At 45.2% G+C, this 24,569-nt stretch overlaps 1 protein-coding gene across 1 annotated transcript in view; it reads right to left on the bottom strand.

Moving 5' to 3' along the window:
• Positions 1-24,569, bottom strand: part of SCML2 (Scm polycomb group protein like 2) — a 2,608,432-nt gene that overhangs the window by 1,693,566 nt on the left and 890,297 nt on the right. The window contains exon 5 of the mRNA XM_044073060.1: positions 2,639-2,873. Within this exon, the coding sequence (XP_043928995.1) occupies positions 2,639-2,873 (235 nt within the window). The remainder of the gene's footprint in view (positions 1-2,638; positions 2,874-24,569) is intronic.

The following is a 24,569-nucleotide window of genomic DNA, read 5'->3' on the forward strand; positions in this document are numbered from 1 at the left end:
CTGGGAACCCTTTTGGGGTTGGCAGCATGCGGGAAATAAAATTTGTACCCCTGGGACACTATGTTGAGGACTCATCGATCGTTGGTGATGGAGGCCCAGTTTTTTGCATGGGAGGCAAGTTATCCTCCTAGGGGCATGAGCAGTTGGGCAGAGGCGAGAGGAGGAGTTGAGAAGTCATTGTGAATTCTTTACATAAGGGGGTGGCTTAGCACTCCCTGTTTTAGAAGTGGAAGTACACCATTGCTTACATCTCTGCATAACCTGAGACTGTTGTCTGGGGGGGGGGTCTGTTTCCCCTAGGTCTAGTCTGAGGTGGTATTGAGGGGGGCTGGAAAGGACTAATGTTTTGAGGGGCAATGCCTACTGAATCTGGGAGGCTGGACTTGTAAAAAGTCTTTAAATGTCTGCATAGACAGCTTTTTCTACCATCTTTATTAAAACTTCTTCTGCTTTGGTGCCAAACAGATTGTCTTTGTTCAGAGGTGTGTCCAATAATTTTGATTTGACATGATCTGGCAAGGTCTGTTCCTTAAGCCAAGCACGCCTTCTAAGTGCAGAACCTGTGACTGCTGCCCTGCAGGATGCTTCTAGGGCATCAAACCCACACTAAAGGGTATGCTTACTGATTTAGCTTGCAGAATGCGTAAGTTCCTGTAATTCTTTATTTTCTGCACAGTCAAGGAAGGTAGGTCATTTTTGTTTAATGAGTTCCATGGTATGTTGCTGGTATTTCAGCATGTGGAACTAACAATTCAATGCTCTAATGGCAAGAGTTGCAGAGGTTTATACTTTTTTACCCCCATCTGTAACGCTCGAGAATCCCTGTCCGAGGGGGTGGGATTCTTAGCTGTGGTTGCTTTTATTCCTTTAGGTCCTTGGGAGATGACCTCTGGGTGAGCCATAGGATACTTGAAAAGAAATTTGTGCGAGTCAGGGACTCTGTAGTACCTGTCAGGTATCCTAGAAGAAGGAGGTAAAGTATCAGGAGTTAGACTGGATTCCATAAAGACATCATCCACAACATCCAGAACAGGAGGGATAGCTAAGGTCTGTGCTGTGGTAAATCTAAAAATTCCCCAGAGTCTCTTTTTGGACTGAGGATAATCCTGACATTCCCAATGGAAATGCTCTCTCAAAGTATGCAGGGTTTCACTAAAAGACAAATCCTCTGGAAGAGAGACAGAAGGAATGGATTCCTCTGCATCTCAATCCTCATAAGCAGATAAAGGCATGCCTTCATAAGCAGAAGCCTCAGAGTTGTCGGACTCTTGGTCAGATAAAGCTGCTGGGGACAAGTCTCTTTTCCTTTTAGCAGGGGAAGGCTGGCTTACCCTAATCAGTATGATAAGGTCTTTTGCCATTTTAAGCATCTGTGATTGTGGCAAGGAAGCAGGTGCATTGAGTTTGGGTCGTCAAGTTTTTTAGGCATAGCTCGTACTCTGGGCTTTAGAAAGTTGGTGGTTTTAGAGAGAACTGAAGATGCGAAAGAAGTCGGTTTGTGTCGAATATCGGTAATGCAAAGAACTTCCTCAGAAGCCGTTGCCTGCACAGTGACTCCGGACCCATCCAAGGTAGAGACATCTGCAGGTTCCGTAGTCAAAGAAGAGACTCGCGGCATACCGGACTCCGAATGGGTCTCAGTAGCGGCCTGCGAATTCATCGAAGCGGCCATCAGGGGCTGCGAAGTGCATGAGTACCGGCGAACTGGCGACTAGCTTAACGGAAGAGTCGTAGGCAGCTTTGGACTGGTGCAGTCTGTCACTGTCTTTATTCTTGCGTTTTTTCAGATCATCGGTAGTTGGATGGTTTACCAAAGCCAATTCGGAATACAGAGATCGAGAGCAAAAATATTTAGCTACAATAAGGGCCCAACGAAGAATAGTTCGGGAGTTGAACAAGTCACAAAACCGGCAGCGAGGGACGTCGTGGTCTGGGCCTAAACAGATGACACAGTAAGAATGGAAATCTCAGCGTGGTATTTGCTTTCCACAGGCTAGATAATTGCTAACTTTTTCTGACATCGGTTAGAGCAAGAAAAAAGGATCCCCAATGGGGTGCTAAAGCTTTAGAAGACTTCCAACTTCTAATTCCAAAATGACAACACAGGTAGCGGCTGACCGGCCCTCGTGCAAACTGCTTCTGCTTCGGGCTCCTTGGCAAGAAAGACTGATGTAATGGCATCGGCTGCCAGTTTTTACACCACTGACGACCTGACATCAATCTTGGAGCGACAGCAACCGACGCAGAAATAATAAGCCTCTGGTATTCGGGCCGACTGACGGCTACCCCTGGCAGGATAACCCAAGTGTGATGACTGCAACCGTGAAACACTAAGAACATCAGCCACATTACAAGCATATGACTGCTAAGAACAGCAGTAGCAAGATCAGAAAAGAAACCACCATTGAGACTGTGTTAATAATTCAGAAGTAAATCCACTGCACCGGGCCCCTTCAAACTAAGATTCCTTGAGCTCTGAAACAAACATAGTCAATAAGCACAGCAGAAAAATGGACTGCATTCAAACACAAAACAAGAGGGCAAATGACAGACTATGTTTAGCTGGGAAATAACACTTTCTGAAAGTAGTAGACCCAAGCAGTAGAAAGCCTTTTTTTCAGAATACACCACGTCTTACCAAGTGGAGGTTGAAGCATATCTCCTTTCTTCTCGCATGCTCCAATAGGATCTATATCCGAGGAGTCCACAAGTCTCCAGAAATCATTCTTATTGTCACTGCCATCTAATCGCAACCGAAGCCTTGCTCCAGTAGTTCCAATCACTGTAGCTATACAGACTGAGGTGACATTTCGGGGGTCACGGGCTTCTAGTTTCATCCCAACTTTAAATTCATTTGTAGGTGGAATTCTAGACTACAGGAAAAACATGCAAAATAAAACCACATTCAGTATGTTATATTGCAAATGACATTTCCTTTCATGATCAGTTATCTCTTCATACAACAAATCACCTTTTATGCTGCAACAATCTGTGCTTCACAGGTGTCTACCTTAGGTCCAACTAATGCTTGGTATCTTTATTAAGGACTTACATACAGCCACTAGAAAGTACAGTTGTGTACACTTACCATAAATGTAAATGTTCGAGTGTATTCACTGTTGCAGTCATTACATTTGGGTTATCTACCAGCATGTAGCCCTCAGCTGGCCTGAATATCAAAGTCTTGGATCCCTGCGTCGGATCCTGTCTCTTCTTCCATGACGTCAGGTCATCAGGGGTATAAAACATGCAGCCGATGCCATTAGAATAGTTTTTCTTGCCCCAGATGTCAGGTGACCCCTTAATGGGAAGCAATTAGATCTATAAATATACAAGGTTATACCTCCAACAAAAAAGCAAATACACCAGAAAGCTTTTGAACATAGTAAAGGAGAGTAGAGGTATATCCAAAAGAAGACAGGGGGCTGGAGGGAGGGTAACCAAGACTGCAACAGTGAATACACTCAAACACCTACATTTATGGTACGTGTACACAACTGTACTATGTTCTTCGTGTTTCATTGTTGCAATCATCACTTTTGGGTAGATTCCAAAAGCTAAGGATGGGAGGAGGAATTTAGATATCATTAGGACTAGCTAAAAGGCCCTGCAAGACTGCAGTGGCAAAGCCAGCTCTGGATTAAGAGAAAATTGGCAGATGGTAATGCTTGGTGAAAGTATGTACAGAACTCCAGGTAGCAGCTTCTAGGATGTCCCTCGGAGGGACGTCTCTGAGAAAGGCTGTAGAGGTAGATGCAGCCCTGGCTGAGTGGGATCTGATCCCCTGTGGGAGAGATTTTCCATGGTGTTTGTAGCAGAAATGAATGCAATGGCGTATCCATTTGGAAATGATTTGCTTTGAAATAGCCTTCCCCTCTGCCCCTGCAGCAAATGCCACCAGCAGTTTATCAGATTTCCTTTGAGGTTTAGTTCTGTCCAAGTAGAATCCAAGTTATCTGTGCATGTCTAAGGACTGCAGAATCCGTTCCCCTTTGTTCTCTGAATTAGAAAAGAAGATTGGCAAATGTATGGAATGATTAAGGGCCACACTGGATACCACCTTGGGCATAAAGGAGGGATTGGTCCTGAGGGACACCCTGTCCGCATGAAAGATTATGAAAGGCTCCACTGCCATGAGGGCCTGTAATTCAGATACTCTTCTTGCTAAAGTGATCACTAAAAGGAAAACTGTTTTCCAAGAAAGGCATTTTAAGTCCACAGTGGTAGCTGGCTCAAAAGGAGGAAGAGTGAGCTTTTCAAATACAAAGTTGAGGTCTCAGGCTGGAGTTGGAGCTCTCCTGGGTGGTCGTAGATTTTTGGCCCATCTGAGGAACTGCATAAGCAATGGATGAGAGAAGAGGGGTGGTTCTGTATTATAATGAGCTGAAATGGCTGAGGTGTGAATTTTGATGGAGGAGAAAGACAGGCCCTTGTGAAGCATCTCAGTTAAGTATTGTAAAATCCGAGGTAAATTGAGCTCTGCTGTGCTCATCCCTTGAGATTGGTTCCAGGCACAGAATCTTTTCCATTTTTCAGCGTAAGACTTTCTAGTACTAGGCCTCCTTGCCTCTAAAATGATAGAGTACAGTTGTGTACACTTACCATAAATGTAGATGTTCGAGTGTATTCACTGTTGCAGTCATTACATTTGGATAATCCTGCCGGCAGGTTGCCCTCAGCCGGCCTGAATTCCAAAGTCTTGGGTCCAGTGTCAGCTGCTGTTGCCCCTTCCCTGATGTCAGGTCGTCAGAGGTATAAAAGCAGCAGCAGACGTCATTTTCTTCAGTTTTTCTTGCCCCAGATATCAGGTGCCCCCAAAAAGGGTAGACAAACATATATATATATTCAGAAATACACCAATATAAATGTTACCTTCATCTATAAGCAAATACACCACATAGGTAGTATAAAACAGAGAAGGAAAGATAAGATTCAAAAGAACAAAGGGGGAAGGCGGGTGGGTAACCTGGACTGCAACAGTGAATACACTCGAACATCTACATTTATGGTAAGTGTACACAACTGTACTATGGTTGTTCGTGTTTCACTGTTGCAGTCATTACATTTGGGTAGACTCCCAAAGCTATGGTTGGGAGGTTAGAACTAGACATCAGTAGGAGCGGCTATGAGGCCCTGCAGGACTGCAGTGGCAAAGCCTGCCCTGGATTTAGAGTAGAGTGGCAGATGATAATGCTTTGTAAAGATTTGTACTGAACTCCAAGTAGCCGCCTCTAAAATGTCTCTGGTTGGTACTCCCCTGAGAAAGGCTGCTGAGGTGGCTGCAGCTCTAGTGGAATGAGGCCTAATGCCCTTAGGCACTGGCTTGTAGCAGAAACGAATGCAGTGGCCTAACCACTTAGAAATAGTCTGCTTTGAGATAGGCATTCCTTATGATCCTGCAGCATATGGCACTAATAATTGCTCTGTCTTCCTGAAAGCTTTGGTTCTGTTCAAGTAGAATCTAAGCTGTCTGTGTACGTCCAAAGAATGCAGAATTCTCTCCCTCTTGTTCTGTGGATTTGGATATAAGGTTGGCAGATGGATGGCTTGGTTAAGAGCCACAATGGACACTACTTTAGGCATAAATGTTGGGTTTGTCCTCAGGGAGACCCTGTCTGGATGAAAAATGATGAAAGGTTCCACAGCCATGAGCCCCTGTAGCTCTGAGATTCTCCTTACAGAAATAATTGCTAAGAGCAGAGCTGTTTTCCAAGATAAAAAACTTCATATCAGCAGTAGCAGCTGGCTCAAAAGAAGGCAGGGTGAGTTTTTCCAAGACATAGTTGAGGTCCTATGCAGGTATTGGTAGTCTCCTTGGGGGCCTTAAATTTTTGGCTCCTCTGAGGTACCGCCTTAATAAAGGGTGAGAAAAAAGTGGTGGCTCTGTATTGTAATGAGCTGAAATGGCAGGGGCATGAATTTTAATTGATGAAAAAGATAGGCCTTTGTCCAGCATCCCAGTTAAGTATTGCAAAATCTGAGGAATATTTGGTACCGTTGTATCAGTTCTCTTCCATTTTCCACCATAAGACTTTCTAGTACTAGGCCTTCTGGCTTCCAGAATGACATCCATCACAGCTTTACTGAGAGGTGTTTTTTGTATGACTACATTATCCGCCATGGTGCCAAGTTTAATGTCCTGAGATGGCTGTGCGTGTTCTGATTGTTTTGCTGGGACAGTGGCTAGTCTGGGGCAATCAGTATCATCTTTGGCTTCTGCTGTCTGACCTTTAGGAGCACCTTGGGGAGGAGAGGCAGTGGAGGAAAGGCATAAACTGATATTTTTTTCCAGCTGAAAGATAGGGCGTCCACTTTCCATGCTTGTTAAGTCCTTGTGCAGAATCTTTTTAGTTGGTAATTGAGAGGGGAGGCAAACAGATCTATGTCCGGGCATCCCTATTTCCTTGTTATCATGCTGAAGACTTGTGGATCAAGCTGCCACTCGTGGGGATCCATGAGGTTTCTGCTTAGTTCATCTGCCAGAGTATTTTCCTTTCCTGGCAGGAATTGTGCCTGCAGATGTATTTGGTAAGTCAAAGCTGTGTCCCACAAGGCCATGGCTAGTCTGCAAATGGGGGTAAGAATGTGTGCCTCCCTGTTTGTTTATATACCACATGACCGTGGTGTTGTTTGTCTTTATCAGTAGTTGTCCCGGATGAATTAGGTCCTTGAAGGCTGTCAGGGCATTTTGAACAGCTAACATCTCTTTTTGATTGATATATAGATGCATTTGGTTTGAGGACCATGTGCCCTGAATGCATCTTCCTGCCATGTGGGCTCCCCCGGCATAGTCTGATGCATCCGCTGTTAGTGTTTGCCTGGCTGGAGGTAATGTGAATGCCTGTCCCTTGTTTTGGTGACAAGCCTTTGCCCACCATCGAAACTCCTGTTGCAGGCAGGGAATGAGAGTAATGACGGTTTCCAGGCGGTGGCAATGTTGAGTCCAAACACTTTTTAGGTACCATTGAAGTTTCCTCATATGCAGTCTTGCATATGGAATTAGTAGGATGTAGGATGCCATGAAGCCCAAAGCCTGCAGAATTTTTTTTTGCAGATAACTGGGCCTTTGCTGCCAACATTTTGAAATAGATAGTCAGTTGCCTTTGTTTGTCTGGCGTGAGATAAGCCATCTGGGCAGTTGTATTTTAGCTTGCACCCAGGAATATTATCTCTTGTAAGTGTACTATTTTTGATTTCTTTTTGCTGACTGTGTACCCTAGGCATGTTAGAAGTCTTTTCACAAACACCAGATGTAGAAAAAGAATGTCCTTGTTCTCTGCTTGAATGAGACAGTCGTCCAAGTAAGGATACATTTGCATTCCTTTTTGTCTGCAGAATGCAATTACTGGTGCCATGCACTTTGTAAAGTCCTTGGGCGCAGTAGATAAGCCAAAGGGTAGTGCAGAGAATTGGTAATGCATTGAACCAGCCTTGAATCTTAGGTATCTTCTGCATGATTGTCTGATTGGAACATGCAGGTATGCCTCTTTTAGGTCTAAAGTCACAAGCCAAGCATTCTTGCCCAGCATGGGCAGAAGCTGCTGCAAAGTCAACATTTTGAATTTTGGAATATCCAGGTAAGTGTTCAGAATAGATAGGTTCAGTATCGGCCTCCAGGCCTTGTCCTTTCTGGATACCAAGAACAGTCTTGAGTAAAATCCTTGTCCCTGCTCTTGCTCTGGTACTTGTTGAATGGCCCCCATGTCCATGAGGGATGAGACTTGTTTTTGTGCCTCCGCCCATTTATTTTTTTTGGCAGATCTGGCCAGCCGTTTGCCTTTGGCAGAGTATGGAAATGGAACTTGTAGCCTTGTGACACTGTTTAGAACCCACTTGTCCTGGGTTATGATGTGCCAATTTTGAACAAAAAGTGCTAATTTTCCCCCTAAGGGTGCTGCCAGAAGATAAGTGCTTGGTGCCGGCAGGGGGAAGTCATTGGGACTGTTTTCTATATGTTTGTGATCTATCTTTTCCAGCTTTGGAGGTAGAAGCGCCCCATTGCTTGGGCCTATAAGAACCTTGCACCTGGGATCTGCCCCTAGGGCGTCTGGATCTGCCCCTTTGAGGTTTGTCTGACACAGGAAAGGACCAATTTTTTTGTAGGCCAGTGTCTTCTAAACCTAGGTGGCTGTACTTGTAAAAAAATCTTTGACAGTTTGCATGGATTTAGCTTTGTCCTCCATTTTCTTACACCTCTTCTGCCTTAGTACCAAACAAAGTATCATGCTGTAAAGGTGCATCTAGTAATTTAACTTTAACATGCTCAGGCAGACTTTGTTCCTTTAGCCACGCATGCCTCCTAATTACAGAACCCGTAACTGCGGCCCTGCAGGAGGCCTCCAAAGAATCAAATTCATCATCATCACCCCCCCCCCTTTTCCCATTTACATGGGGTCGGGATACCGTATTAACTGTCGCCAACTCTCTCGATTCAGTGTCACTCTCCTGCCTTCTTCAACACTCATGCCTGACTGTCGCAGATCTTCTTTCACACAATCCATCCACCTCTTTGCTGGACGCCCTCGCTTCCTCTTACCTTCTTCCTGTCTGTCCCAAATCTCCCTCACCAGATTGTCTTCTGCTTTTCTACACATGTGCCCATACCATCGTAATCTATTCTCTTTGATCTTTTCTGCAATTGGAGCTACTTTGACTTCTGCTCTTATGTTCTCATTTCTTCGCCTGTCCCGCAGTGTGCATCCTACCACCTTTCTCAGGCACTTCATTTCCATCACCTCTAGCTTCTTCAACTGTTCTGCCTTTACTGCCCAGGTTTCTGTACCATACAGTAGTACTGGTCGCACCACTGTCTTGTACACCTTACTTTTCAGCTTCTTTGGCATTCTTCTGTCATAGACTACACCTGATACTCTATGCGCCAGTTGGCTGCAGCCCCTCTGATTCTAGCTTTGACCTCTTCATTCAGACTACCCTTCTCCTCAACCACCCCTCCCAGATACTTGAAGCTGTTTACCTGTTCCACTATCTTCCCATCTATCTCTATTCTCAGCTTCTTCTGATTTCCCCAATCTGCTGCCATTACCACTGTCTTATTTGTGCTTAGTTTCATCCCATGTGCCTTCAGATTTGCATTCCATTCTCCTATCCTTTGCTGAAGATCTAGATCAGAGTCTGCCTGTACTGCCACATCGTCTGCATACAGCAGCTTTGTTGCTCTGACCCCTCCAACCTGTTTGCTGATGTAGTCCATTACCAGTATGAACAGCAGTGGGCTCAGAGCTGAACCCTGGTGTACACCCACTCCCACTGGGAACCCCTCAGTGAGGCCAAACACTGTTTGTACTTGAGTCACTGGGTCCTTGTACATAGCCTGTACTAATTCTACCAATGTTTCTTGGACTTCAAACCACCGCAGTACTGCCCAGATCAGCTTTCTTGGGACCTTGTCATATGCTTTCTCCAAGTCTAGGAAAGCCCAGTTTGACTCTCTCCTCTTCTCTAGTTTCTTCTCAAGTATCTGTCTCAATGCAAACATCGGGTCAATTGTGCTGCATCCTGATCTGAATCCGAACTGTTCATCTCCCATCTTACATTCTACTATTCTGCGTATCCGTTTATCAATCACCCTCTCCAGAACTTTCATGCAATGTGGTAGGAGTTTGATGCCTCTGTACTGTCCACAGTTGTGGGGTTTCTCCCATGTCCGAAAAACATGCTGAGGGTTTCCATCTCAAACTCACCAATGAATGGAGCTGTGGGCAGCAGCACAGACTCTACATGGTGCCCAATAGGGGGAAGAGTTGTAAAAAGGCCAACCGCTTTGGGCATCTATTGTGGTGTGCAGTATCCTCAAGATAGGAGAACACGGATCACAAACTGCGCGTCGTGGCAGGGCTAGCCACTCGATGGTGTAAAATATGGCTCTAGGTGATTCGGTCATGTTGACTGTCGCCAAAAAAATGGGCATGGGTAGTTACCGGTGATAAGTGGGTTGAGGACCCGGCCTACTCTCTGACCCACGCCAGGGCCCAATGCTAACAGTGGGAGGAGTATATGTGCCCCTATTGGCCAGTGTGTGCCCACCATAAAAGCCCAGCAGCCCTGGGTCAATAGGCTACTGGCTGGCCGGTGTCTAGTTGCCCAGCCTGGGTTACCTGGGATAGCTCTGTTGAGTGAAAGTTGGACATAAAACCAACCAACCTGCCAAACATGAGCGGAGAATTGCTACGCTTAATGTAGGTTCACTGACAGGACGCAGCTTAGAAGTGGATGACATGATGACACGGAGGAGGCTGGACATCCTATGTATCCAAGAGATGAGATGGAAGGGCAGTGCAACAAAGCCACTTGGCTTGGGATCCAGACTCTACTACTCAGGTGGTGGACAGGCTAGAAATGGTGTAGGAATTGTGGTGAGACAGAGGCTTCAGAAGTCAGTGAGGGATATCATCAGAATTAATGACAGACTCATGGCAATCAGACTCCAGTGTAATGATAGGACAGTATTCATAATCTCAGACTATGCCCCACAGCAGGGTTGTGACAGTGAGGAAAAGAGTGCATTTAGACAGCAGTTGCAGGACCTACTAGATAAAGCAGGACAACATGCATTGGTGTTGATAATGAGTGACTTAAATGCACATATCGGGACAGACAGAACAGGATATGAGGACTGCCTGGGTCCACATGGGTGGAGCAATAGGAATAAAGAAGGAGAAGCCATTCTAGACTACTGTCTGGCAAATGGTTTGATAGTAGCCAACACATGGTTCAGAAAGAGAGACAGTCACAAGATCACATACAAGAGTAGCCAACATGCAACTCAGGTAGACTTCCTCCTAGTAAGGAAAAGGCACTGGGGTAGAATCCACGATTGCAAAGTCATCCCCAGTGAAACAGTCTGTTCACAGCATAAATCAGTAGTTGCCACAATCAGCTGCAAGCAGTGGTCAGAGAAGGCTCTAAGGTCAACAGAGACCAGGCTGAAGACCTGGAAGTTGACTTGAGAGAAAGTACAGCAGTTCAAGGAATTACTCAGGGCTCTAGCACCCCAAGAAGAGGAGGAAATAGGTGGAGTTGAAGAAGAGTGGCAGCGCCTAAAAACAGCATGTGTTAGGACTACAGAAAAGATATGTGGCCGAGCCAGGTATGGAAATAAGGTACATAAGGAAAGCTGGTGGTGGAATGCAGAAGTGCAGGAAGTAATCAAAAGAAAGAAGGAGTGCAGGAAGAAGTGGGAGACTGAAAAGACTGACCAAGCTAGGAAGGACTACTGGTTGGCTAACAAAGAAACTAAGAAAGAAGTTGCAATAGCAAAGAATAGGGCATCAAGAGGCACTCTATCAGCTTCTGGAAAGTGACTCAGTAAGGGGCGCAAAGAAACTATACCAGGTTGCAAGGCAAAGACAGAAAGATAAAGAAGATAGTCAGACACCCTTCATAAGGGATTCCAGCAACAACCTGCTTACCAGCCCACAGGACATCAAAGGCAGATGGAAGGAGTATTTCCAGCAGCTTCTGAATGAAGAAAACCCCACAGAAGCGGTACTGCCCCAGAAACAGCCTACAATGAGAGTAGAAGAGGAGCCCGGCTTAGAAGAAGTAAGAGCAGCACTAAGGAAAATGAAGTCAGGGAAAGCAGCAGGCTCAGATGAGGTCACAGCAGATATGATATAGATGCTGGGTGAGCTAGGGGAGAAATGGCTCCGGAGGGTACTAACTGCAGTGTGGAGAGAAAGGCGTATCCCAGATGACTGGAGAATAAGCATACTCGTGCCTCCAAAGAATCAAAACCACATTGCAAAGTATGTTTTCCAAACTGTTCTGCTGCATACAATAAATCCTGCATTTCCTTGTTTTCTGCACATTCAGATTTTAACATTTTCTGTTTAAGCAATCCCATGACATGTTGCTGATACTTAAGCATATGAAATTGACAGTTTAAGGCCCTTATAGCCAAAGTTGCAGATGTGTAAACCTTTTTTCCCCATCTATCCAGTGCCCTTGAATCTCTGTCAGAGGGGGTTGGGTTTTTTGCAGTGGAAGCCTCAACTCCCTTTGGACCCTGTGAAATAGTTTCTGAGTCAGAAGCTGGGTTTTTAAAAAGAAATTTGTGAGAGTCAGGAACCCTGTAATATCTATCAGGCTTAACAGGAGCAGGGGGTAAGGAGTCAGGGGTCAGACTAGACTCTGAAAACACATCACCTACAATGTCTAACACAGGTGGAATGGCTAGAGGCCTGTGCTGAGGTTGTAAAAGAAAATCCCTGAGCCTCTTTTTAGATTCTGAAAAATCTTGGCTCTCCCAGTGGAAATGCTCCCTCATGGTATGCAAGGTTTCCCCAAAAGAATAGCACTCAGGAGGAGATGTTGAAGGTATAGATTTCTTCAGCATCAGAATCCTCATAAGGGGGGGAAGAGAATATTCCTGATCAGAAGAAGAATCAGAAGAAATAGAAACCTGATCTGAAGATTCAGAGTCAGTGTCTTGCCTAGGCCTCTTATCAGGAGGGGGATGGGAACCCGATCAAGGTAATCAAGTCTTCGTCCATTTTGAGCATCTGTTTTTTGGGCATAGAGGCCTGTCCACGTGGCTCTTGAATTTGTTTCCTTGCTTTAGAAGGTGCTTTAGTCTTTGCCTTTGAAGCTGAAGTCGTTTTAATGTAAAGATGTTTAGGTCTGAATACACCCTCAGAAGCCGGTGCCTGTTCAGCGGCTCCGGACCCATCTGAGGGATTAGCGTCTGAGGCTCCAATACCTTGAGTATCCAGCGGCATGGCCGACTCCATGTGGGAGTCAGTAGCGGGCTGTGACTCTAAAGTAGCGGGTGTCAGGGGCTGCAAAGGTGCCTCACTGAGAGCCAGCGAACCATCGACTGGCTTAGGAGAAGCTTTGTCGTCAGTTTTGGGCCTCAGTTGTTTTTCTCTATCCTTTTCTTTGCATTTTTTGTAAACTCCGGTAGTCTGATGGCTATCTGACGACATTTCAGGATAATTAAACCGACGTCCAAAAAAGTTTAAAGCAAAATCATACCGACGCTTAATAGTGCATTGGTTAAATCTAGCACAAAACCGACAACCAGTAATGTTGTGATCAGGGTCTAGGCAAGGAATACAGTAAGAATGAAAATCCTTATGAGGTATTTGCTTTCCACAAGAAATGCAAATAATAACTTTTTCTGACATCGGTCTGGAGCAAGAAAAAAGTTTCCCCAACGGGGTGCTAAGCTTTATTGAAGACTTCTGATCTGAAACTCAAACACGAAAATCTCAGGAGTCGGCCCACCGGCACTTGCAAACTGCTTCTGCTTCGGGCACAGCGCGGCAAGAAAGACTGAAGAAAATGGCGTCAGCTGCTTCTTTTATTCCTCTGACGACAGGGAAGGGGTGACAGCAGCCGACACAGGACCCAAGACTTTGGAATTCAGGCCGGCTGAGGGCAACCTGCCAGCAGGATTACCCAAATGTAATGACTACAACAGTGAAACATGAAGAACATCCATCACTGGTTTACTGAGGGATGGTAAAGGAGAAATTATGCAATTAGCCAGGCTGCTAGGTACACTGTTTGATGCAGAGGGTGCAGAAACTGGTTTTCCTGCTGAGACAATAGAGTAGGAGACTGAGGCAGGTGCCATGGGGCCAACAGTGACACACTGTGCAAGAGGGGGTACCAGTGTTGGAGTGGCCAGTCTGGTGCAATCAAAATCTTCCTTGGTTTGTCATGTTTGATCTTTAGTAGTACTTTGGAGAGCAGAGGCAGAGGAGGGAAGGCATAAACTGATAGGTTTTTCCAGCTGAAGGACAGAGCATCCACTTTCCAAGCTTGTTTGTGGGGAGTCCTTGTGCAAACTTTATCCAACTGATAATTCTGGGGTGGGGGGAGGCAAACAGGTCTATATCCGTGCTCCCCTATCTGCTTGTCAACATGTTGAAAATCCTTTGTTTCAGTTTCCACTTGTGTGGGTCCATTAGGTTTCTGCTTAGTTCTTCTGCCAGTGTATTTAACTTTTCTGGCAGAAATTGAGCTTGTAGATGCACTTTATAGCTCAGAGCTGTGTTCCACAATGCCATGGCTAGTCTGCAGAGGAGGTGAGAATGTGTACCCCCCCCTGCTTGTTTATGTACCACATAAAAGTGGAGATGTCTGTCTTTACCATTAATTGTCCTGGAAGAATGTGGTCCTTGAAGGCTGTCAAGAGCATTCTGTACAGTTAACATTTATTTTTGATTGATATGCAGGTGCATTTCACTTGGGTTCCATTTACCCTGAATGCACTTCCCTGCCTAATGAGCCCCCCATGCATAATCTAATGCATCTGCCGTTAGGGTTTGGGTGGCAGGGGGTGTTGTGAATGGTAGTCCCTTGTTTTGGTGGCAGGCCTCTGCCCACCAAAGAAAGTATTTGCTTTTGAGCCTCAGCCCACTGATTTGGGGGTAGATCTGGCCAATCTTTTGGCGTTGGTAACATGTTGAAATGAAATCTGTATCCTTGGGACACTATTTAAAACCCATTTGTCCTGGGTAATGAGTTCCCAATTTTTGGCCTGCAGACCAATCTTTCCTCCTAAAGGAGCATTCAGTTGAGAAGTACTTAGAAGTTTTAAAATCAAGTCATTGAGACAGTTTCCCATAGGGGGGAGACTTACTACTCCCAGATTTGGGAGCGGAAGCCCCCCCCCCCCCACTGCTTAGTCTTGTGCATACCCTGGGACTGAAACCTGGGGTTTCTGCTGTGTCTTAGTTTGGCTTGAGAAGACCTGGAAGGGGCCGGAAAGGACCAATTCTTAGAGGGCCGATGCCTGCTAAATCTTGGAGGCTGAACTTGTAAGAAATCTTTAACAGTTTGCATAGATTTAGCTTTATCTTCCATCTTTTTAAGAACTTCCTCAGCTTTGTTGCCAAACAGGCGGTCCTGATTTAAGGGAGCATCCAACAGTTTAGCTTTAACGTGATCAGGCAAAGATTGCTCCTTAAGCCAAGCATGCCTTCTGAGTACAGACCCAGTGACAGCAACCCTGCAAGAGGCCTCTAAAGAATTAAACCCACATTGCAAAGTATGTTTTTCAACCTGTTCATTAAAATGCATTAAATCTTGTAATTCCTTAATTTCCGCACAGTCAGGAATCAACATCATTTTCTGTTTAAGTAATCCAATAACATGTTGTTGATATGAAACTGACAGTTTAAGGCCCTAATGGTCAAGGTTGCAGAAGTGTAAACTTTCTTACCCCATCTAACCAGTGCTCTGGAGTCTCTTATCAGAAGGGGTATGGTTGTTGGCAGTAGAAGCCTTATTACACTTGGGTCCCTGTAAAATAGTCTCTGGATCCACAACAGGATTTTTAAAAAGGAACTTGTGAGAGTCATGAACCCAGTAATATCTGTCAGGTTTTCTGAGAGCAGGAGGTAAAGAATCAGGGGCCAAACTAGACTCCAAGAAGGCATCATCAACAATGTCTAGTACAGGAGGTATAGCTAAAGGCCTATGCTGAGGTAGAAGTAAGAAATCCCTAAGCCTCTTTTTCGAATCAGAAATATCCTGGCTTTCCCAGTGGAAATGCTCTCTAAGTGTGCAAGGTTTCACCAAAGGAAAAATCCACTGGAGGAGAAGCAAAGGGAATAGAGTCCTCTGCATCAGAATCCTCATAAGTAAATAAGGGTAAATCCAAATCATCAGAAGAATCAGAAAAATCAGAATCTTGGTCAGAAGATTCATAAACTCAGTCCTAGATCTCTTGGAAGGGGGAGGTTTGCTTCCCCTGATTAAAGTTATAATATCTTCAGCCATTCTTATAATTTGTTTTTTAGGCATAGAGGCCTGAACATGCGGCCTGGGCGTCGGTTTTCTAGGCAGGTTTCGAGGTTTAGGCCTTGAAGAAGAAGGAGGCATCGGTTTAATATGCAAGTCTGTAGGCCTGAATACACCCACAGAAACTAGTGCCTGCACAGCGGCTCAGGACCCATCCAAGGTAGAGACATCCGCAGGTTCCACAGCTGAAGCATCTTGGGGCATACTGGACTCTGAATGGGTCTCAGTAGAGGCCTGCAAGTCAGAAGTAGTGGGTATCAGGGGCTGCGAAAGCATCTCACTGAGTACTGGTGAACTGGCGAATGGCTTAGGAGAAGCGTCATCGGCAGTTTTGGACCTAGGCGGCCTGTCTATGTCCTTATCTTTCTGCTTTTTCAGAATACTGGTAGTTGGATGGCTTACCGGCGACATTTCTGGATAATTGAACCAAGAACCGAAATATTTAGAGTCAAAAATATACAGACAGCAAGGTACGTCGTGGTCAGGGCCTAGGCAAGGAATACAGTATGAATGAAAATCTTTGTGAGGTATTTGCTTTCCACAAGTAATGCAATTATTAACTTTTACTGACATCGGTAAGGAGCAAGAAAAAGTTTCCCTAACGGGGTACTTAGCTTTAGTTGAAGACTTTGGTTCTGAAACTCGAAAACGAAAATTTCAGAAGTCGGCCGCCCGGCACTTGTGAACTGCTTCTACTTCGGGCACCGCACGGTAAGAAAGACTGATGTAATGGCATCGGCTGCATGTTTTACACCCCTGACATCATGGAAGAAGGGACAGCACCAACGCAGGACACAAGACTTTGTTAATCAAGCCGGCTGAGGGCTACTGCAAGCAGATAACCCAAAAGTGATGACTGCAACAGTGAAACACAAAGAACATATTCCTAAGCCTCTTTTTAGAATCAGAGTAATCCTGGATTTCCCAGCGAAAGTGCTCCCTAAGAGTATGCAGGGTTTCACCAAAAGAGAAATCCTCTGGGGGGAAGCAGTGGGAATAAAGTCCTCTGCATCACAATCCTCACAGGTAGATAAGGGTAAATCCTGGTCATCAAAGGAAAAGTACAGTTTTGTACCTACCATAAATGTAGATGTTCGAAGATCCACATTGCTGCAGTCCTTACTTATGGGTAGTCCGCTGTCCTCGGTCGGCCCGAATACCAAAGTATTAGGCTGACGTCGGTCATGGGCGCCTAGATCTGACATCAGAGCGTCAGGGTATAAAGGCGCATGACCGACGTCATATCCTCAGTCTTTTCTTGCCCCAGATGTCAGAAGGCCAAACCAGAAAGGCCACAGCCAAAAACAGAATATCTCCCAAAAACATGCCCAACAACAACCATCACCTAAAGCATAGCACCAAGTCAAACTACAGTGGGGAAGGAGGGAGGGTATTGGACTGCAGCAATGTGGATCTTGAACATCTACATTTATGGTAGGTACAAAACTGTACTATGTTCTTCATCTCACATTGCTGCAGTCCTTACTTATGGGTAGAATCCCAAAGCAACGGGAAAGGGAGGATGGTAAAAATCATAAAGCATTAGGGGCCGCTAAAATGCCCTGTAAAATTGCAGTGGCAAATCCAGCCCTAGACTTAGAATAAAGAGGAAGGTGGTAGTGTTTAGAAAAGGTATGCACTGAACTCCAAGTAGCTGCCTCCAAAATGTCTTTGTAGCTACCCCCCTTAGAAAGGCCGTAGAAGTAGCAGTAGCCCTAGTGGAATGAGGCCTGATTCCAGCCGGAATCTCCTTACCATGATGGGAATAACAGAAAGAAATACAAAACCCAATCCATTTAGAAATAGTTTGTTTTGAAACAGGTTTACCCTGTGAACCCAAAGCAAAAGAAACAAACAATTGCTGAGACTGTCTGAACTCCTTGGTTCTGCTCAAATAATAACGCAACTGCCTGTGAATATCCAAAGTATGCAAAATTTTCTCCCCTTTATTCTGGGGGTTTGCATAAAAAGTAGGCAAATGAATAGTTTGATTTAAGGCCACACTAGAAACCACTTTAGGCATAAAGGAAGGATTAGTACGCAAAGATACCCTATCCTTATGAAAATCAGGAAAGGCTCCACTGCCATGAGGGCCTGTAATTCAGAAACCCTTCTTGCAGAGGTAATGGCCAACAAAAAAGCAGTTTTCCATGACAAATACTTTAACTCGGCAGTAGCTGCAGGCTCAAAAGGTTGTAGAGTAAGTTTTTCCAACACAAAATTGAGATCCCAAGCAGGAGTAGGAGCTCTACGTGGGGGTCTTATATTCTTTGCCCCTCTAAGAAATTGCTTAAACCAAGGATGGGAGAATAACGGAGGGTCACAATCATAATGAGCAGAAATGGCTGCAGCATGAACCTTTATTGAGGAGAAAGACAAACCCTTGTCCAATAACTCAGTAAGATATTGAAGAGCAACACTTAAATCAGGTTTGGAGACATCAAAGTCCTTTCCTTTGCTCCAAATAAAAAATCTCCTCCATTTATCAGCGTAAACTTTCCTGGTACTAGGCCTCCTGGCCTCCAAAATAACATTCAAAACTTGTTGTGGAAGCTGAGACCCTCCAGAGTCTAAAACCGAATATGCCAGGCTGTTAGATGCAGAGACTGAATCTTGACATTGAGGAAGTGACTGTCCTCTTGTGACAAAAGGTGCGGAATCAAAGGCAGAGGCCAAGGAGGTTCTCGACTAAACTCCTCAGTAGTGGGTACCAGTGTTGTCGAGGCCAATCTGGTGCTATCAAAATCATGGTTGGCTTGTCTTGTCTGGCCTTCAAAAGTACCTTGGGAAGAAGAGGCAGAGGTGGGAAGGCATATACATGCAGATTGTTCCAACTGAATGATAGAGCGTCCACCTTCCAAGCTGTGTGATGAAACATTTTGTGCAAAACTTTGGCAACTGGTAATTTAGTGGAGAAGCGAACAGATCTATGTCTGGAGTTCCCCATAACACTGTCAACTGTTGAAATACATGAGGATCCAATTTCCACTCGTGAGGATCCACTATTTGTCTGCTCAATACATCTGCTAAGGAGTTCTGTGCTCCTGGTAGAAACCTTGCCTTAAGATTGAGGTGTAGATTGAGAGCAGTTTCCCACAGAATCATTGCTTGCCTGCAAAGAGGGTAAGAATGGGTTCCCCCCTGCTTGTTGATGTACCACATGACAGTAGTGTTGTCTGTTTGAATCAACACCTGCCCTGGGTGAAGGAAATCTTTGAAAGCCATCAATGCAAACTGGACTGCTAACATTTCCTTTAAGTTGATATGCAAATGCTGGAGTTTGACAGGCCACGTGTTTTGCACCCATTTTCCATTGAGGTGTGCTCCCCAAGCCTTGTCCGAGGCATCTGTCGTTAGAATCTGACTCGCCTCTGGTCGGGTCACAGAGAGTCCCTTGTTTAGGTGACATTCCTGAGCCCACCACAAAAACTCCTTCTGAATGCAAGGTATTATCTGAATGACAGTGTCTAGATCTTGGCAGTGCTGAGTCCACACATTTTTGAGATACCATTGAAGCTTCCTCATATGCAATTTGGCATTGGGAAGCACCAGAATACAAGATGCCATGAACCCTAAGGCTTGAAGGACTGTCCTTGCAGTCAGCCTGGACCGTAGAGACATTTGCTGGAAATAAAGAGAAAGGCTTCTTTGTTTGTCCGGGGTCAAAAAGGCCATCTGGGAAGCTGTATTCAGTCTCACACCCAGAAAGCACATGTCCTGAGAGGGTACTAGACTGGACTTTGTTTCGTTCACAGAATACCCTAGGCATCTTAACACTGCCATCACATACTGTAGATGATGAAGAAGTTCGTCCTTTTCTTGTGCAATAATCAGGCAGTCATCCAAATAAGGATAAATCTGTATTCCTCTTAATCTGAAAAATGCTATCACTGGAGCCAGAACCTTTGTGAACACTCTGGGCGCAGTAGATAAGCCAAAGGGCAATGCAGAGAACTGATAATGTAAATTTCCAGTCCGAAAACGCAGGTACCTCCTGCAACTGGGCCTGATAGGAACATGAAGGTAAGCCTCTTTGAGATCCAGAGTAACCATCCAGTGATCTTTTCCCAACAGAGGTAAAAGTTGTTGTAAAGTCAGCATCTTGAACTTTGGAATGTCCAGGTAAGTGTTGAGGATAGATAAATCCAAAATTGGTCTCCACGTGTTCCCTTTCTTTGGAACTAGAAACAGGTGAGAATAAAATCCTAGGCCCACTTCTGACAGAGAATAGCTCCTATTTGAAGAAGTAAAGAAATTTGTTTGTGAGCCTCTATCCTTTGCCGAGGAGGGACGTCTGGCATGCCTTTGAAAGGAGGCATGGTGTGGAAATAGAACTTGTAACCTCGGTTTATAATGTCCAATACCCATTTGTCCTGGGTGACTAAATGCCAATTTTGCTTGAAAAGAGCCAACTTTCCTCCCAAAGGAGCTGCCAGGCAAGAAGAATCTGGCAGCTGAAAATGCAGGTCATTGGGCCTGTTTACGAAAGGACTGGCCCCTGCCCTCACCAGCAGATTGAGCAGGCGAACTCCATTGTCTCGGCCTGAAGGTACTCTGAGCTCTGCCTCTACCACGCCTAGATCTACCCCTAGACTGAGAGTCAGAAGAAGGGTACGTCCACCCCTTAGTAGGCCAATTTCTACTAAACTTTGGAGGTTGTACCTGCAAAAAATCTTTAACAGTCTGCATAGACTTAGCCTTGTCTTCCATTTTCTTTAAGACTGACTCCACAGGAGGACCAAACAAAACTTCAGACTGTAAAGGGGCATCCAGAATTCTAGACTTAACATGCTCAGACAAATTCTGATCCTTAAGCTAGGCATGCCTACGAATAACTGAACCAGTGGCAGCTACCCTAGAAGAAGCCTGTAAAGCATCAAAACCACATTGTAAAGAGTGCTTACCCACCTGTTCCGAAACATGCACTAAATCCTGCAATTCTTTACACTCTATGCCCTCTGCCAAAGCATCCACTTTAGATCTTAGCTGAGAAAGGAGGAAATTCTGATACTTCAACATATGAAACTGGCAGTTCAAAGCTCTCATTGCTAAAGTAGAAGAGGTATACACCTTCTTACCCCATCTATCCAAAGCTCTAGCTTCCTTATCCAGAGGAACCGGATTCTTAACAACAGAGGCTCTAACACCCTTAGGCCCCTGACTAATAGTTTCTGGGTCCGCCCTAGGACTCTTATACAGATATTTATGAGCCTCAGGCACCCTGTAACACCTGTCCGGTTTAACTGGGGCAGGAGGCACAGAATCTGGATTAAGGGAAGCTTCCGAGAAAACATCTGAAACAACATCCAAAACTGGAGGTATAGCTAAGGGCCTATGCTGTGGTAAAAACAAGAACTCCCTAAGCCTCTTCCGAGAATCAGAGTAATCCTGTCCCTCCCACTTAAAATGCTCCCTCATGGAATGCAGAGTTTCTGAAAAAGAAAAATCCTCTGGAGGAGAAGCAGAAGGAGTGGAATCCTCTGCATCAGAATCAGAATAAGGAGGGAAATCCTGTATGTCTTCAGCAGAAGACTCTGAATCATCTGAGGCCTGCTCCAAACTTTCCAACTCTGGCTCCATCCTGGGCCTCTTATCAGGAGGGGGCATAGAACCTCTAATTAAAGTAATCAAATCCTCTGCCATTTTAAGCATGTGCTTTTTAGGCACAGACCCTGAAGAACCAGAACTGACACCAGAGGAAGGCAAAACAGACCTGCTCTTAGAAGGAGCCTTAGAAACAGTAGCAGAAGGTCTAACCACCTTAGGCATAGAAGGGAGAATAGTAACCTGAGAGGCCCCTTCAGCCTGACCTGCCTCCTGAGAGGCCACATCTTGTAAAATCAAAGTTTCCCCCTGGGACTCAACAGAAACTTCAGCCGGATCCATCTGTTCAGCTGTAGCTTCTAAAGGTCCGGCGTCCGAAACGGACGAATCATCCTGCCTAGGCTTTAAAGATTTGTCTTTGCGCTTCTTAGTAGAAGCAGGCCGGAACATCCGACGGCATATTATAATTACACCTCTTGCCAAAGACTAACCTAGCGCAATCTAACCTCCGTTTTATAGTGCGCTTATTAAACCTAGCACAAAACCGACACCCGACTACGCCGTGCTCGTCCCAAACAAGGAATACAAAGCGAGTGGTAATCCCTATGCGGTATCTGTTTCCCACAAGAAATACAATTATTCACTTTTTCTGACATCCGTAAGTAACTGAGGCAAGAAAAACAAAAATATTCCCAACGGGTACTTAGCCCAACTTGGTATCGGTCTGAAACTCCGAAAACGAAAAATTTCAGAACGCCGAACGGCACTTGCAACGCTGCTTCTGCATCGGACCATGCGGCAAAAAAGACTGAGGATATGACGTCGGTCATGCGCCTTTATACCCTGACGCTCTGATGTCAGATCTAGGCGCCCATGACCGACGTCAGCCTAATACTTTGGTATTCGGGCCGACCGAGGACAGCGGACTACCCATAAGTAAGGACTGCAGCAATGTGAGATGAAGAACATCAGAAATTTCAGAATCCTGGTCAGAAGTATCATAAGCAAATTCAGTCCTAGGTCTCAGAGGGGGAAGGTTGGCTTCCCATGATTAAAGTAATAAGGTCTTCAGCCATTCTTATAATTTGTTTTTTAGGCATAGAGGCCTGACCATGCAGCATGGTTCGAGTTTTAGGCCTTGAAGAAGAAGATAGCATCGGTTTAATATGCAAGTCAGTAGGCCTGAATACACCCTCAGAAGCCACTGCCTGCACAGCAGCTCCAGACCCATCCAAGGTAGAGACATCTGCAGGTTTCACAGTTGAAGCATCTCGCGGCATACTGGACTCCGAATGGGTCTCAGTAGAGGCCTGCAAATCTGAAGTAGCGGGTAACAGGGGCTGCGAAAGAGCCTCACTAAGTACCGGCGAACTGGCGACTGGCTTAGGAAAAGCGTCGTCGGCAGCTTTGGACCTAGGTGGCCTGTCTCTGTCTTTATCTTTGTGTTTTTTCAGAAAGTCGGTAGTCGGGTGGCTTACCGAAGACATATCTGGATAATTGAACCGAGCACCAAAATATTTAGAAGCCTAAATATACAGACGACAAATAGTTTGTTGCTTAAATAAGGCACAAAACTGACATCGAGGTACGTCGTGGTCAGGGACTAGGCAAGGAATACAGTACGAATGAAAATCTTTATGAGGTATTTGCTTTCCACAAGAAATACAATTATTGACTTTTACTGACATCGGTTTAGAGCAAGAAAAAGTTTCCCCAACGGGGTACTTAGCTTTAGTTGAACTCTTCAGTACTGAAACTCGAAAACGAAAATTTCTGGAGTCGGCCGACCGGCACTTGCGAACTGCTTCTGCTTCGGGCACTGCACGGCAAGAAAGACTGATGTAATGGGGTTGGCTGCATGCTTTATACCCCTGACCACCTGACATTACGGAAGACGAGACAGCAACCAACGCAGGACCCAAGACTTTGATAATCAGGCCGACTAAGGAAGGGCTACTGCAAGCAGATAACCCAAATGTGATGACTGCAACAGTGAAACACGAAGAAAACCTCATTTGTCCTGAGTAATGAGTTCCCAGTTTTTTTATATGCAGTGTGAGCTTTTCCCCTAAGGGAGCAGGCAGTTGAGCAGGGCTTGGAAGAGTTAAGGTTAAGTCATTTTGACATTTTTCCATAAGGGGTGTCCTACTACTTCCAACTTCTAAAGAGTCAAAACCACATTGCAGAGTTTGTTTACCAACTTGTTCAGCAGGATGCATTAAATCCTGTAATTCTTTATGTTCAGCGCAGTCAGGAATCAACATAATTTTTTAAGTAATCCCATAATATGCTGCTGATACTTTAACATATGAAACTGGCAATTTAAGACCCTAACAGCCAAAGTAGCAAAAGTGTATACCCTTCTTCCTCCATCTGTCCAAGGCCCTGGAGTCTCTATCAGAGGGGGTAGGGATTTTGGCAGCAGTTGCCTTAATGCCTTTTGGTCCTTGGGAAATGGTCTCTGGATCCGCAGTAGGATTCTTGAAGAGGAACTTGTGAGAGTCAGGTACTCTGTAATACCTGTCAGGTTTTCTGGGAGCTGCAGATAAAGAGTCAGGGGCCAGGATAGATTCCAAGAAGGCATCATTTACAATGTCCAGAACGGGAGGGATAGCTAAAGGCCTGTGCTGAGGGAGGAGTAAGAATTCCCTAAGCTTCTTTTTGGAGTCAGAGTAATAAGAGAGTGCAAGGTTTCACCAAAAGAAAAATCTTCTGGAGGGGAAGCAGAGGAAATGGAATCCTCAGCATCAGAATCCTTATAGGTGGATAGGGGCAAATCCTGGTAATCAGAAGAAAGAGAAATTTTAGAATCCTTATCAGAAGAATCAGAAGGATAATCAGTTCTAGGTCTCTTAGAGGGGGAAGGCTGGCTTCCCCTAATTAAAGTAATAAGATCTTCAGCCATTCTAAGCATTTTTTTTTTAGGCATATGGGCCTGACCATGCGGTTTGGATGTTGGTTTTCTAGGTGTGGGTCGAGTTTTAGGCCTTGATGAAGAAGATGGTGTCTGTTTGAAATGCAAATCTGTAGGCCTGAATGCACCCTCAGAAGCCGGTGCCTGCACAGCGGCTCCGGACCAAACCAAGGTAGAGACATCCGCAGGTTCCATAGTTGAAGAAGCATCTCGCGGCATACCGGACTCCAAATGGGTCTCAGTAGAGGCTTGTGACTCTTAAGTAGCGGGTATCAAGGGCTGAGAAAGCACCTCACTGAGTACCGGTGAACTGGCAACTAGCTTAACGGAAGCATCGTCA

The sequence above is a fragment of the Protopterus annectens genome, chromosome 5.part1 (genome assembly GCF_019279795.1).
Source record: "Protopterus annectens isolate FY-2018-M chromosome 5.part1, PAN1.0, whole genome shotgun sequence".
Lineage (NCBI taxonomy): Eukaryota > Metazoa > Chordata > Ceratodontiformes > Protopteridae > Protopterus > Protopterus annectens.